Genomic DNA, 16,355 nt, shown 5'->3' with positions numbered 1-16,355 from the left:
AAACCTGGAGCTCCGCCTTCTTGGACAGTCTGTTACTACAGTAACCTCACATGATGACATTAAAAATGCTCCAAAAGGCTCCAACAACGGTTCACAGGTCTCTGTTCAGGGACTCCAGTTAGCAAAGGTGAAGCTAGCAGACAGCTAGCAGCTACAGCCGCCTGTGCGGCCATCGGCCTGTTCCGTCAAAAAGGCCACGCCCCTAATTATGCAAACTTCTTGCCCCAGCAGTTCCACGTTCAAGAAGTTAGGGTGGCAAGGCGTCTTTAATCCTTACAGTCCATGTACACGCTTTGCTAACCAAGCTAGCTTGCAGTCTAAAAACTGGATTTTACAAACCAATGGGTGATGTGCATACTGTGACCTCACTCCTCGTGTACCACGTATTGGCTGTGAATAAATATTAAAACACGGAAAATAAACAGACATTGTGAAACTACGAATGTTAGCATACAATTATTGTTTAGGTTATCAAAACTCCATATTTATTGATTTATTTGTGTTTACATGTCACATAAACCAGCTATAAAAGAGTAACTGTTACAGTTCTTTAAATAACACTAATCAAAGAAGCCGTCATCTCTGAGGTGGACCACAGTGACGGTCCAGCGTTTCCTGTGACGCACAAACAATTAGCTAAAAACGAAAAAACTCATCTGTAACTTTGGCTTGCTGGATATTGTTTGTATGATCACTGTTTTCATGTTATGCAGATGATTATTAAATAAAAAAGATTCGAATCCAAACAGACGCAGTTCTGACTGAAGCTCCTGCAGCGTCCACGTGTCGTCCCGAGCGTCTCTGGTGAGCTGCAGTCAGACGGGTTAGAGCGCCGCATCTTTCCTTCAGCATGTGAGTCCTGAGTGTGGAGCTCAGGCCGACATGGGCTCATAGGTGTGGAAATGGATTCCCTTGGAGCAGGTGATCTTCATCACCGCTCCGTGCAGACTGGTGTCCGTGATCAGCCTCATCATGCCCTCTGCTATCAGCGACGGCCTGCAGGTCAACAAGAAGAAAAACACACGCTGTTGTTTTTGCATCACAAATTACGACTTCATGACTTTCTTCACAAATTAAATTTTAACCATTAGAGAAACAAGTCATCCCACAGACACATCATTATCTACAGCATAGGTGTCAAACTCTGGCCCGCGGGCCAAATTTGGCCCGCAGCCTAATTACATTTGGCCCACAAAGCCATACCAAATTACTATTAGAGCTGGCCTACTGGTATTATACAGCTAATATATATATTGTTTAGTATTAAGCTTTGCTTGTTCCATATTCACTTTTCCAGCAAAACTTATTTGAGTCCATAAGAAAAGATTCATTCTTATATCTGGAGGAAGATTTTTTTTTCAATAAATATTAACGTTAGCCCGCGACTTTGTTCCAGTTTTGAATTTTGGCCCACTGTGTATTTGAGTTTGACACCCCTGATCTACAGCAACGTGTAAAATAAGGTAAAAATATACAATTTGTGCATGTAAATGGAGAGTCCTCTTCACACACTGAGGTTAATTATGGAGTTCCACAGGGTTCAGTGCTAGGACCAATTCTGTTTACATTTTACATGCTTCCCTTAGGCAGCATCATTAGAAGACATAGCATACATTTACACTGCTATGCAGATGACACCCAGCTCTATCTGTCCATGAAGCCAGATAACACACACCAATGAGTTAGGCTACGTCCACACGTACCCGGGTATTTTTGAAAACGCAGATTTTTCTATGCGTTTGCACCTTTCGTCCACACGTAAACGGCGTTTTTGGTCACTGAAAATGGAGATTTTTAAAAACTCCGGCCAGGGTGGATATTTTTGAAAACTCAGTTTTTGCATTTACGTGTGGACGAGAAAAACGGAGAAAACGCAGAAAACGCAGCGTCAAAGGAGTGCGCATTTTTTGACGTCACACTGTGCGCCACGTTATTGTTTCGGTGAAATGAATTTCTACAATACTGTTAATTCTACTCTCTGCAGTGTTTAAATGCTTACATATACACACAGTTACTGTCCCTCCACACATACGACTCTGTTCTGCTTCTATGCCCCAGCTTTGTTTACTTTTTCCCACCGAGGCTTCTAGACTTCTGATTGGCCAACATTTCTGCACGGTTAGGAATCTAGCGCCACCTGCTGCTTTGGCATGTTCATAGCGGCGTTTTCCTTCATTTCTGCGTTTACGTGTGGACGGGATTATTTTTTAAAACGAAAACGGAAAATCTCCGTTTTCAAAAATACCCGTGTACGTGTGGACGTAGCCTTAAACTGCAGGAATGTCTTAAAGACATAAAGACCTGGATTGGGGCTATATAAATAAAACTGAACTTTTTCCTAGCTTTAAAACTGGATTTGAAGCTAAATCAATGGATTATCTTGGCTCCCAGAATAGAATCCAAACTAATCCAAACAACTGATATCAATGAGCTCTTTAAACTTGCTGAACCTACTGGATCATCCTGTCTCAACCACTTAATTCAAATAATTCTTAACTGGATTTAAATGTGACTCAGCAAACAACTGTAACCATAACAACTTGATTCAAATATTTGAACTCGCCTGAACATAAAGGCCGACCCAGCGGGTTACCCTAACAAACTATCCTCCCGTTACTTATCTCCATGATTTAAGTCAAATTAAGAACATTCTTGATTCAAATGTCAACACCGACTACAGACGACTCTCATCTCAAACCCACTGCAGCCACTTCAGTGCCACCATCACATCATATTTATCCTCAAACTGACATTAGTCTAAACTATAAACGCTTCCAAATCTTAATCTGAGGAAGGAGAACCTCAGTCAGGAGTCTGAATCCTTATTTAGGCAACTGTGTAACATCGTGGAGGACTGTGGATCCCTGTTGGCCGTTTCCTTTGTTTCCAGAGTTCAGCCTTTCAGAAGTCACTGAGAAAGCTTTTACTCAAACTAAACTCACCGTAACTTTGAACTAAAATATAACGATTTACATCATGGGGATTTACTGTTGTCTCCAAAGGCAGGTTGAGTTTTTACAGAGTGACTAACACAAGTAAACACCACATTCCCTAAAAACACTACAGCTGCTGTTCTGCCCTCTTTCAGCGAGTCAGTGGATGTACAGATGCATATATCCACATGTGTTCAGGAAGTCATCTGGACTCAATTTCCTCTGACACTAAACGATTCCCTCCTGCAGAGCTTTCACAGCGTTGAGCAAACTGCACACAGCGTGCTCTCTGCACAGTGTGGACACTGTTCAGCGTCTCTCACAGCTGGACTGAACCGCTCCAAACGCTTCATCGGGTTTCCTGAAAGAGAAGAAGTCTTTCAAACAGCAGTGATGCAATCAGAGCAGAGACGGGTTTAAAGCGGAGTTAAGAACAGATCTGATCCGTGCTGAGCAGCAGGTCTCTCACTCGTCCAGCTTCATTCATATGAAGCTGAATGTCGCGTCCTCACCCAGACCTCTGAGCTCCCTGAGCACACTCAGCTGACACCAGCTGCTGCTGTAGCGCAGACAACTGAGGTGAGACCAGATCAGACTGCAATGTGCCAACGTTCATCTGCAGGAGGTTTAAAACACACATGAAACACTGCAGCAGCAACAAGCGCCAAACTTTGGAGCTAACGCTGATGTGCCAAAAACTGCAGTTCCTCTATCGTCCACACGAGGCTTTAAACAGGCACCTTAATAAACACGTTTGCATCAGTTTTGGTGATCGTTGCTGCTGACTGGCACATGGACTTACTGTAGAACTCCAAACTTGCTCATGCTCCGTTTGAAGTCGTCCTTGAACTTGACGAACTTGCCCATGTTGTCCTCGTCTTCCACCGACTGCAGCAGGGGCGTGTCGACGAAGGCCGGACACAGCGCGTGGATGCGAACGCCGTAGTCGCCCTGAATGGCCGCGTCCTGCAGCGACACGAGAACAAGCTGCTGAGCGGCCCTCTCATCCCGAAAGGCTTCGTGCTGCGCTTTCGCTAATGTGTGTGCGTCTTACCGCCATCGCTCTGGTGAAGCCAATGACTCCGTGTTTAGTGGCCGTGTAGACGGGCTGGTGAGGGGAATGCATGAAGGCTGAAAAAGGAAAGACCCAGAGGGAAAAACACGATGTTATCACAGTTTGTAACATGCAGGCCAAACACAGCTGCTGCAGCTGCACCTCGTTTTAAACGCCGCAGGCTCAGCTGATCCGGGTTTACTGGGATTAAACCCGACTCAGAGACCCGTCCGAGCATCCTGTCTTTGATGAAACAGTCACCGCGTGACTCGCTGCTGTTTCAGCTCCGTGAAGGCTTTCATAATAAATACACATTTCCTTCACTTTGTCCTCACAGTGCGTTGACGAGAACAACAAAGACAACGACCGGCGACCTGGCTGCACAAATGTCATGTGACCACATGACATTCAGACTCCTGAACTCTGCCTCCTGACATCTGACCCACGTTAAACTCATGGACTGAACATACACACACCCACAATGGACAACTGTACCCTCAAACACAATAATAACATGGACTGAACCACCACTCACAACCACTAGCACTTTATATAGCCTCTGTAGAAACTATCTACACCCTCACTTATCTTAACTGCACTACTGTATAGCTCTGTAATAATCATTCTGTACATTCGATAATTTTTAACCCTACAACTGTTTACAACCTGCATAGTTCCCATTTCTGTATAGCTGTATATCCCAGATTCTGTAAAGTTATTTATTTCATATTCTGTATAGTTTTTCATATTTATATCCTGTTCATATCCTGTACATAGCTTGTACTCACTACAGCCTGTACATACTTATAGTTATAGAATATTCACAACATACTTCATACCGTGTACATTATAACATACCATAATAGACCCATTTCTGTAATATACTCACATATCTATATTATTGCTAATATATATTGTAATATATCTATATCACTAAAGCACTTCTGGATGGATGCAAACTGCATTTCGTTGCCCTGTACCTGTGCATGTGCAATGACAATAAAGTTGAATTCTATTCTATTCTATTCTATCCAAATGAACAACACACACACACACACACACACACACACACACACACACACACACACACACACACACACACACACACACACACACACACACACACACACACACACACACACACACACACACACACACACACACACACACACTGATGTTATCACCAGTGGGATGAGGGTGAAATGATTACCACATGTCTGCTGTTAGTGCAGGCTGAGCTGTGCTAGATCGACATCATGATGCATGATTAAAACAAACACAGATTAAATTCTGACGTGAAGCACAGACGATGAAAACGTGCCTGAGAATCGTCTGAGCGGCTCCACGTTAATCAGATATGTTTCTGAACAAAGCCGATAGAAAAATACTTTGTTATTGACCAAACGGATCATCTGTAATCCACACACATCACAGCTGGACCAGTGTCACATGACCCGGGGATGGTTCATCTCCTCAACTCTGAGAAACCAGGATAAAAACAGGAAATGACATCGACAGCGTCGGCCTCGGGGCTCAGGGCTGTGTGTCGGACAGGGTCGTCTGCAGTACGGGGGCCCCACAGGGAACGGTTCTGGCTCCGTTCCTCTTCACCATCTACACTGCAGACTTCTCCCACAACTCCACCCAGTGCTTCCTGCAGAAGTTCTCTGATGACTCTGCAATAGTCGGCCTCATCACTGATGGGGACGACAAGGACACAGAGGACTGACTCAGGACTTTGTGGACTGGTGCCAGCTGAACTACCTCCAGATCAACACCAGTAAAACCAAGGAGCTGGTGGTAGACTTCTGCAGGCACAAGCATTCTCCACTGCAACCACTGAACATCCAGGGTATGGACATTGAGGCTGTGGACAGCTACAGGTACCTTGGTGTTCATCTGAACAATAGACTGGACTGGACTCATAACTCAGACGCCCTCTACAGGAAAGGGCAGAGCAGGCTGTACCTGCTGCGGAGACTCAGGTCGTTTGGAGTGGAGGGCCCACTCCTGAAGACCTTCTATGACTCTGTGGTGGCCTCAGCCATCTTTTACGGTGTGGTCTGCTGGGGCAGCAGCATCTCTGCTGGGGACAGGAAGAGACTGAACAGGGTGATCCGAAGGGCCAGCTCTGTTCTAGGATGCCCTCTGGACCCAGTGGAGGTGGTGAGTGACAGGAGAACGGCGGCTAAGCTGTCATCCCTGTTGGACAACGTCTCCCACCCCATGCAGCAGACTGTGACAGCACTGAGCAGCTCCTTCAGTGGGAGACTGCGGCACCCACGGTGTGGGACGGAGAGATTTCGCAGGTCTTTCCTCCCCACTGCTGTCAGACTCCATAATAAAGACTCCAGCTGATCAAACTCATCCACACATGTGCAATAACACTAAGTGCAAAACTCTTCCTGCCATCGTTGTATTATACTCATATTGTATATAGCATTTGTCTTCTATTTTTATCCTATTGTATACAGTATTTTATTTTATTCTATTCTATTGTGTACAATGTCTCATAGATATATTATTCCAGTGTTCTTTCTCTATACAACTGTCCACTGCTGTAACAAAACAAATTTCCCACGCGTGGGACTAATAAAGGTTATCTTCTCTTCTCTTTATCGGGTTGATGACCACCGTCGTGCGACCACAGAGAAGATATCCTGGCTTTGCTGAGCTTTGTGTCACACTGCCTGGGCGTGACGTGAAGTTCTAATAACTGTCAGCCGATCTGTAGCTGGGAGCTCTCCCACAGGAACATCACTCAGAATCTTTGTGAAACACAAATATTTTTACGGCACAGAGCAGTGCGACCTTTGACCTGGAACCTAACACCTGCTCGAAGACCTCTGCCCAGACCCGAGGCCGCGAAAACAACGAAGGAAGGGTCAACCCTGGATCTGCAGCCTGCAGCGGGACAGCAGATACGAGTCACTGCAACATAATGAGGAGTGTGTGTGTCTGTGTGTAATCTAACCACACAGGAACTCACTATAATCTGTCTCATCTAATAATCGCCTACGTGGAGTTTATTTGCTCCAATGAAGCACGTTGCCGTTGCATGAGGGGACATCCCGAAGTGTTCTGGTCTCATAAACGGCGCTAATCCCACAGAAAACGCAGCTTCCTCGGAGCTCTGCGTGGGATGTTGTAGAGGAAGATCACGGCTCTCGCAGGCCTTTAAAGAGCAGCATGAGGACAATAAAACACCAGCAGAGCTCGGGACTCGTCTTTGTTGTGTTGGACTGTGATGGAGAGAAGATGTTGGAGGAGAATGAACTTTTCCATGACGGAGCGATCCACAGCCCTGGTGGATATCTGCCAACCTGTCATAGCTGCTTTTTGTTTCATGTGTTTCTAACACAACACCCACATCCAAGGAAGAAGAGGAATGTTTCCATGAGCCAGGCCTCCAGCGAGGACAGATTTCTCACAGCCACATTTTCTGAAAGGAGAAAGTCAGCGGAGAGCCAGGTGTTCCCAGCTGGTCCACTCCTAGAGCTCATATCACTCATTCATATCTGCTGTTACTCAGGAAGGGCACCATTTTGCTTCCAAGTATGTGACGAGGTCAGTGCTGACGCCCCGCTGTCGTGTTTTTAAGCTGCAGGTCTCTAAAGAGCTGCAGGGTTCATGCACAGTGAAGAAGGTTCACAGACACAGCGGCGAGCGCAGCGTTCAGCTCAGCTCGCAGCACAAAATAGAAGCAGAAAAGCTGACAGACAGGAAGCGCGCCCGGGTGTGCCGCTGCAGAAAACGTCCTTGTGATGAGGTCAGACTGAGCTGAGCTTTCTGCTGACCTTTGACTCGCTGCCCTCTGCCCTTTGAAATGAACAGGAAGAAAAAGCTGATTGTTGTATTTGCACTGGGAACATTAGTCAGCTGATTTTGGAGGGTGATGAGTGGGGGCGCCTCTTTCTCAGAGCCACTGGCAGCTCGCCGCAGCAGCAGCGACTCAGGCGAAGCGCAGTCACACGCCGCCGTGGCCTTATGGACACAACTGTCGTGTAATCTTTGGCGAACTTTAACATCCCTGAACAAAAATCGCTGTATGAAATCTGAAAGCCTGGCAGAGTGTCTGTTGTTTTAATAATACATGTTTCTGCACGTGTGCGTGTTACCTGCCATAGAGGATACATTGATAATGGTGCCTCCTTGCTTGCCGTTCTCTTTGCTCATGTGCTCCAGAGCCAAGTAGGTTCCCTTGATGACCGAGGTCTGCAGACAAAGATAAGACGAGTGTTCACAGCTGTAAACTGAGGCATGCGCTCGTGATGAGGAAGTTAAACATGCGTGAACCCACTGATAACACGCTTTAAAGACGAGCTTCTCACTCTTCACTGACTGCAAAGAATTGTTTCTTTAGCTCACATATCTGGCAGAACAGCTGACACAGCAACAGAAATGATGCGGTTATTGAAGCTCCAGTTAGTGTCACATTATTACTGTCATGTTATAGGCCCCCAAAACAGGGGGCAGGAGGGGGTCTGGATGAAGACTGGGTTAAAAGTGTTTGGGCATGGAGTCATGAAGCACTGAGGGACAACAAACAACAACAAATAAAAGAAAGCTGTCACGGCTGGCGGAGTGAGCTGTGTGGAGTGGAGGAAAAGGAGGACCCAAAATGCAGTAAACTGATGATACGAGTGAAGTTTATTTACACGGTGGCGGTGGCAAAAACAGGCAATGAAGCATAAGTAATTACAAACGGAAACCTAAACTGGGAGAAACTAAAGAGCAAACCTGAAATCTTGCAAAACGGAGAGCAGAGCAGAGAGACGCAGACCAGGATACCAAGAAACACAGATGAGCCGACAACGAACACAGACCGACACCCACTATATATACACACACAAGGTAATCGGGTAATCGCACACAGGAGGGAAGAACAGCTGATCTGAATACACATGATGACTGGAGGACACAAGCTGAACACAATGACAACAGACACAGACTTTCAGAACAAAACAGGAAATCTAGAACCCGAACCGGACACAAGGGGGGAGGACACAGAATAACTAGAACAGAGGGAAATAATCACAAAACACAAAACGCTGGGTCAACGACCCAGGACCATGACAAAAGCAGATTGTTTCTTGCCCACAGACACTTAGTGAGCAGTCAGGTGACTCACCCAGCAGCATCAGGACTCAGAGCACAGGTGAAGTGTTCACCTGGTCTCCTCTCCAGCAATGACCTGCTGAATATACCAAACTCATGTGCTCCTAACAGAGTCGTGTAGGAGGCAACACCCGGCCGTGCACACAAACACTCCCCCAGTCTGAGACCAGCAGGGCTGCATAAATGGGCCCGACTCCAAAGACAAACAGCTCTTTGGGGCACCAGGTGTGAACTTACCCGAGAGTCAAGAAAACAAAGATGGAAAACTTTTTAATGAATTAAACTTTTGCTTTGGTTTAGCTGATGTCAGTGTTGGAATGAAAATGGTCTGACAGATCTGAAGTTTGCTTAAGAAAGAGAAGTGATACTGACAGCGTGAGACAGCGCACCTTTAAAGTGGTTAGCAGTGTATCAGCTCTTATCCGAGTATCAGGCTGTGACTGATTAAAGCATGTATGACGGGCTGACAGGAACCACAACACAAAGACGGGCTCAGACAGACCTGCCAGACACACAACGATCGTCGATGAGGAACTCAGCTCAACACAGAATCAAACATCACCGTCAGTTTAAGGCGCAGCAGTACAGAAACGCTCCCTCTGAGCACGCTGTTAATCTATTTTGTTCTTTTTATTCATCGAATTTTTTCCTGACCTCTGCTTTGACTCCGCTCTTGAAATCAGAGTTTAAAGACAGTGGGCTGTGAGAGCGTAGGCTGGGTCGGCTGTGAACTCTGGGATTAATAAAGTTATATGAATTCGAATCATAATCTGAGTAGTTTGATTCATTTCCTGCTCAAGCGTTCATAGATACATATAGGTGGGCATCATCTGCATAGCAATGAATACATATGTAGTGCTTTATAATAATATTTTCTAAGGAAAACATGTCTTTATCCTGTCTTCCTTCTCTCACCCCAACCAATCACAGCAGATGGCCCCGCCCCTCCCTGAGCCTGGTTCTGCTGGAGGTTTCTTCCTGTTAAAAGGGAGTTTTTCCTTCCCACTGTCGCCAAAGTGCTGCTCATATGACTGTTGGGCTTTTTCTCTGTATCTATTATTGTAGGGTCGACCTTACAATACAAAGTGCCTTGAGGCGATTGCTGTTGTGATTTGCTGTGTAAATAAAGTTGAGTTGAATAATGTAAAAAGTATCAGTCTCAGGAAGTCCATGACTAACTTTGTTTTTAAGAAGACGCCTCGTTTGCATGAACACACTGTCAGACAGATGTGATACAAACCACTGCAACACATTTCCCTTTCTGCAGCTCCCGGTCCAGTGCTACCAGTGCTACCAGTGCCAAAGCATCACTGACTGTATGGGCAGACTTTTATTTTGCTATCACAGCAAGGGCCTTTACGTAACATGCCGTGCTCCATAAATGCACATCCATCACATCTTAAGTCCCACATTTGCGTTTCATACAGTTCTGTTGGAGTCGAAAGTTCACATCTGAAAACTTAAAACATCCCAAATATGCAACTAAGTGGAGGAAAGTATCCTCGAACTGGAACTTGGATGGAGTCTGACTCCAACAGCTGATGTGAACGGGAGCCAATTCAGGAACAATGAGTCACAGCGGTATGTTGTGAGAAGAGATCAGGTCTCTCTGCGGGCCACACTTTACAGAGTCTCGATGGTGGATCCCATCGTCGACCAGCTGTGCTGTTAGCAAGAAAGAGGCTTTTTTTAGTCCCTCTTGTGCTTGTACTGTGTCAGTCCCATATCACCGTCCACTGTCAGACTCAAATACAGTTGATAAGTCCTGTACTGGGCCCCGTATGAGTGCCTCAGTTTAAAACAAGCTGCTTTAGCCCCTCCCCTTAAAGGCCAACCTGTCTTTAAGCCAACGTTTCACTTATTGGCTGCCCATCATAAACAAACGTTTGAAAAGCAAGTATGTAGAGCTTCTGTGGCCCAGATTTCAGCCATTCGCCTGAGAAGACCATATTAGGATATTCCCTCTCTGTGACATCATGCAGTTCAATTCAGCTGTTGTTATTGAAACATATTTAGAGCTAACAGGAAGACGAGCTGTGAAACCGAGGGTTTAGAGCAGTCTGCAGCCCGAGCTTTGGCTCACAGAGAGGACTTGTACACTGACCTTATTATCTGAAGTATGGTCATGTTTAACATGAGCCTTCACTGCTGGAGCAGAGATACGTGACTGAAAATAAGGAAAACTCATGTTTATTTATACAGCAGGAAAGATCCACGGTAAGACGCGCAGCTCGTGTTTTTCCACTGTGGCTTGGTGTGAAGTCACAAGCAGCTGAAGTAATCTAACTGGTCCGGATCTTCAAACTGAGCTGAAGTATCTCGATTGAACTATTTTCATGTCCTTTTTCACTTTAAACCTGAGCTGTCGTTACTTTCTATTAGATGGAGAGCTGGAGGTTCTCCGTGCTGTAACACAGAGGTCAAAGGTGAACAGAGCAGGTATTTGTGACAGGTGACCAACAACAGCCGCAGACAGAGTGTTATTTTTACCAGCCAAACTAGAAACGACTGGCTAAGCCAATGAACTTATCAGGAAAGTCATTTCCGCCATCTATTCAGCAAGTGCCGGTGTCGCCCCCTGTTGGCACTGACACAGAATGAAGGTGGACAACACAGGATGTGATGTCAGCGGGTTAGCGTGGGGCTGAATTTATAATAAGACAAAATGTCAGAAGATGAGGCTGATAGTACTTTAGTCACCGCTTTCAGTTTCTGTATGTATACGCATGGATCGATGAGGACCTGCAGTTTTGGGAGCCTCGTCGCCACCATGAGAAGAATCCAACCGTTCACCTTCTGACAGGCTGACATTCCCCGACTACACGCAACATTTGTACTATTTTCAAGTGAGTTGCTGCCACAGGATAAACTTTTGTGTTGTGACCTGTGGCTCTATCTGGATCACATTCCAATCTAACTTTGAAAAATGTTTTGACTCCCTGCCTTCTTTGAGTGTTAGGTTACACCCGACATTCCTTATTCCACATGGCCTGGAAAACCTGCACAGTTCAGGAAGAGCTGAGGATCTAAAAGAGCGGTGTGCTCTGGATCCTCTGAGTTGCGATCTGAAAGGAAAAGCTCTATGCTACTTTAATAAATAAATAATTTTTTTTTATTTATATAGCACCTTTCTAGACAGAATCACAAAGTGCTGCACATAATAATACTTCTGATTAGGCTTCCTCAGGTTTTTCCTCAAAGCACAAAAAGAGATAAAGCTGCAAATGTTTCTGCTTCAATTATCTTACAGATTTATCATCCTTTGTAAAATGCATGTTTGCGATTGGTCAGATGCTGCACCTCCATCAGGTGAGCATCAGTGAGGTGCTGATGGGGAAAGATATCATGGGCATGCTAAGCTTCCTCTGATGCACCACCCCCGGGGCATCAGTCTGATCTAGCGTTCATGCATTAAGGCAGCATGCGTGTTATTTTGGTTTGCCATCTCACCAGGTTCACTTGGATGGTCTTCTCCCAGTCCTTTTCGTTGGTGATGCCGGCGTTGTTGATGACGATGTCCAGATGGCCAAATTGGTCCACGGTGTTCTGGAAGGTGTCTGTTCCACAGAGACAAGAAATCAAAATGGGGTGATTTCAGACGCTAATACAGGAACTTCTAAAAACATCAATGACAAGCTCCCATCAGAATGTAAACAGGGTTTCACTCATTAAGACTGCACTCGCTGTTATAACAGAGCCTCATTACCATCGTAGCACCATGTAGTTTACACTTTAATCTGCTTCATCGTTCTCAACACGCCAAACTTATCCGAGCTACTACCAAGAACTCTGGAAGTGCCCGGACCCTCGCTGTCTGGCTGTTCAGCCGAACTGATGCTGATCATCAAGCAAGAAAGGCCAATCGTCATGGAGCTGACCAAGAGGGGCCAATCGTTATAGAGCTGACCAAGAGGGGCCAATCATCATGGAGCTGACCAAGAGGGGCCAATCATCATGGAGCTGACCAAGAGGGGCCAATCGTTATAGAGCTGACCAAGAGGGGCCAATCGTTATAGAGCTGACCAAGAGGGGCCAATCGTTATAGAGCTGACCAAGAGGGGCCAATCATCATGGAGCTGACCAAGAAGAGCCAATCGTCATGGAGCTGACCAAGAAGAGCCAATCGTCATGGAGCTGACCAAGGAGAGCCAATCATCATGGAGCTGACCAAGAAGGGCCAATCGTCATGGAGATGACCAAGAAGAGCCAATCGTCATGGAGCTGACCAAGAAGGGCCAATCGTCATGGAGATGACCAAGAAGAGCCAATCGTCATGGAGATGACCAAGAAGAGCCAATCGTCATGGACCTGACCAAGAGGGGCCAATCGTCATGGAGCTGACCAAGAGGGGCCAATCATCATGGAGCTGACCAAGAGGGGCCAATCATCATGGAGCTGACCAAGAAGAGCCAATTGTCATGGACCTGACCAAGAGGGGCCAATCGTCATGGAGCTGACCAAGAGGGGCCAATCATCATGGAGCTGACCAAGAGGGGCCAATCATCATGGAGCTGACCAAGCTAAACTTTCCAGATCACCCACATGAGATATGTATCCTCCATTCTGGGTCTACCTACATGTGCTGGTTTTGTTTTGGTATCAAGCATACTAGGTTTGACATTAAGCACCCCCCAGCTGACCTCTGTGCTGACTTCTTCTACCTCGGGGTGTCCAAGGACCGGGTTGTCTGGGGTAGCAGCAGCCGTTGGTGTTGTGTATTACTGTACAATAAAAAGTACTCCGAGGCGATGAAACTGAATTAAAAGTGAAATGCTGAGGAGGAAGTCAGTCTCAGGACCAGAGCCAGACTCCAAGCCAAAACAAACAATCTCCAGCTGGAAAACTCGTCCACATTTCCAGTTGGCTGTGATGTCATGAGCAGCAGGTAGAGATCAGTTTGTAAAAATGTTTAAAGTTCACCACAAGAAGTGTCAGTGGCCTGACTACTTCCTGAAATGTAACTACACACTGCAGTCTTCGAGAGGACTCACTTTACTTTACGTGTGAAAAGCTTGTGTGTGTTTCAGTTACAGGTTCAGCAAAGAGCAGGAATCCTGACACCGCGGGGTTTACACCCAAATAACTTGTCAGACGTGTCGGCCGAACGCACACGCTGTGACTGAGGGGCACATACATCATGCTGTTACGCAATCAGCCGCCAGCAGCCGGTTTATCTCTGCATGTGGGCGCGCACGATTGGTTACGCTAACAGCAACAGCAGAAACAGACCCCGAGGGAAAAACCGGAGAGGGTTAAACCTGCGTGTCTTCCGCATTCCTCACCTGGACACCTCGCAATTAGTGCTGAAGATGCAGAGACACAAAACAGAGCTGCAAAGATGCATGAGTGCATTTAAACATGGTAAATCTCACCTTACCCCACACACACACAGACACACACACACAGGAGCTACAGCAAACAGCATTCCACAGCCGTTTGCCTGCAGGGATAGACTTTTTCAGTGTCAGACAATGAATCCTTGTTCCTCTCTCACTCTGTGACACACTTTTTCACTTACACACACTTAAATACTCGGCTTCTCCTTTTTCTCACCCAGGCACGCCCCCCCCCCCCCACACACACACTAGCACACAACAGCGCCAGCAGAGCAGCAGAAAAGGAGAAGGTAACTGGAGAAAAATAAAAGGTCATGTGGTTGTAAATCAAACACAGGACAGGCTGAGTTTGAGCGGGACTCTGGGAGCGGCGAGAAAACTCGGAGCTCTGTTTGACCTCGGTAACAGGTTTGTGATAAATTAAATTAGCCCGCTTCCTCGTTGTCCAAGGCTCGGCGGTGCGCTGCGTTTGCATTACACAATTAACTGAACAGCTGCCAAACGCACTGACACACTGAAAGCTTTGACGAGAGTGACGTCAGCTCTTTTCTCGCGTCTTACGGCACGGCATAATTACCTCGCAGCGCATCTCCGTTGGCCACATCGCACTCAATGAACGTGCAGTTTCCTTCTCCGAACTCGGCGTCCAGCTGGGCCTTGCACTCCTCACCGAGGTCCTTGTTCAGGTCCACCATGGCCACCTGCAGAACAGAACTTTGAGATGGACTCTGCAGCACTTTGGTTACAGTGCAACACTTACTTTGCTCAGCAGACTATATTAGTCCTGTGGTTTCACAACTGTGCAGCTCAGACGGAAACAAACATTCATTTACTTAAACAGATGGCAAAGGAAGTTCCGAGAAATGACTGATCTCTCTGAAACGCCCGTGCTGCTGCAGAGAAGCGAGTCTTTCACAATGATTTCATTACAGATTAACCTGGATTAACCACAGACTCACCTTTGAAACCCTGCTCCTGTTAAAAAAACAAGTCAAACAGTGAAGAAAAAAAGCTTTTGAGGTGAAAAGATGAAAAAGACAACAGATCGAAGGAAACTAAAAGCTGCAAGCAAAAGTTGCAGCAGTACCGACCTTGGCTGAGCTCTGCAGCAGTGACTGGACCACAGCTCTGCCGATGCCCTGAGCACCCCCCGTCACCAGAGCCACCTTCCCATTCAGAGACATGCTCCCAGCACAGCTGCACTCTTCCTCCTTCTTCTTCTCTCGGTGACTGTTCTTCTCTTCCTCTCCTGCTCTGCGTCTTCCTGCACCTTTCTGCTCTCTCTCCAACTCAATCACATGTTTTCTCACCGCTCTGTTTTTATTCTTTTGGCTAAGCTGTTTTCCCCTCCTCCTCCTCCCCCCCCTCCCCCCTCGCCTTATCAGTCTATACAAACACTGCATGTGTGTGAGAGAGCGAGAGAGGGAGAGGTTAAGTAAACTCCGTAGAATAATAATTACAGGTTTAATCCAACTTGTTGTACCTGCCCTCCCGGCTCCTCCTCCACGCCCTTTCTTCTCCTCCCCTCCTCCTGTTTGATCAGCACACCTGAGCTCCTGAAATGTGTTGCTGTTTATATAAAGTCTGCATTTCAGGACATGTCAGAGACAAAACCTCAGACAGCAGCTTCTTTAAAGAGCTGTCAGTCTCTCATTGTTCTTCCTCACCGTTGGTTTTTCTCCTGCGAGGCTTAAGTGGCGTTACACAACAGCGGCAGCGCAGCTCGGGGATACGTTACAGCGAGCTTCAGGTCTCTGCACGTCCACTCTCACACTGAATGGGAACCAGCAGCTGATAATGACCAAATATGTGAAAATACCACCCGCTCCAGTGTGTTTTCCTTCTATTCTTTAAAAATAATAAAGACACATGAGGAAAGGAAAAGCTGTTGTATCTTCATGAACTTCACTATTT

General features: G+C 46.3%; 1 protein-coding gene across 1 annotated transcript; it reads right to left on the bottom strand.

The window, feature by feature from the left end:
- Positions 1 to 462: 462 nt before the first annotated feature.
- hpgd (15-hydroxyprostaglandin dehydrogenase) lies at positions 463 to 15,853 on the bottom strand. The gene is made up of 7 exons (XM_026169596.2): positions 15,533 to 15,853; positions 15,019 to 15,142; positions 12,556 to 12,662; positions 8,106 to 8,202; positions 3,988 to 4,064; positions 3,736 to 3,899; positions 463 to 996 (listed from the first exon to the last, which is right to left on the bottom strand). The coding sequence occupies exons 1-7, from the start codon at positions 15,842 to 15,844 to the stop codon at positions 873 to 875; spliced, it is 1,005 nt and encodes a 334-aa protein (XP_026025381.2). The 5' UTR covers positions 15,845 to 15,853; the 3' UTR covers positions 463 to 872.
- Positions 15,854 to 16,355: the final 502 nt, after the last annotated feature.

The sequence above is a fragment of the Astatotilapia calliptera genome, chromosome 6 (genome assembly GCF_964374335.1).
Source record: "Astatotilapia calliptera chromosome 6, fAstCal68.1, whole genome shotgun sequence".
Classification (NCBI taxonomy): Eukaryota; Metazoa; Chordata; class Actinopteri; order Cichliformes; family Cichlidae; genus Astatotilapia; species Astatotilapia calliptera.
Note: the sequence above shows the minus strand (reverse complement) of the source record. Positions and strands in the feature narration are given on the sequence as shown.

Coding starts and splice junctions, on each gene's coding strand:
- hpgd (XM_026169596.2), bottom strand. CDS start 15,844: ATGCAGTGTTTGTATAGACTGATAAGGCGAGGGGGGAGGGGGGGGAGG. Junction 15,143..15,532: donor TGCTGCAGAGCTCAGCCAAG/GTCGGTACTGCT, acceptor TCTGTTCTGCAG/GTGGCCATGGTGGACCTGAA. Junction 3,900..3,987: donor GCTTCACCAGAGCGATGGCG/GTAAGACGCACA, acceptor GTGTCGCTGCAG/GACGCGGCCATTCAGGGCGA.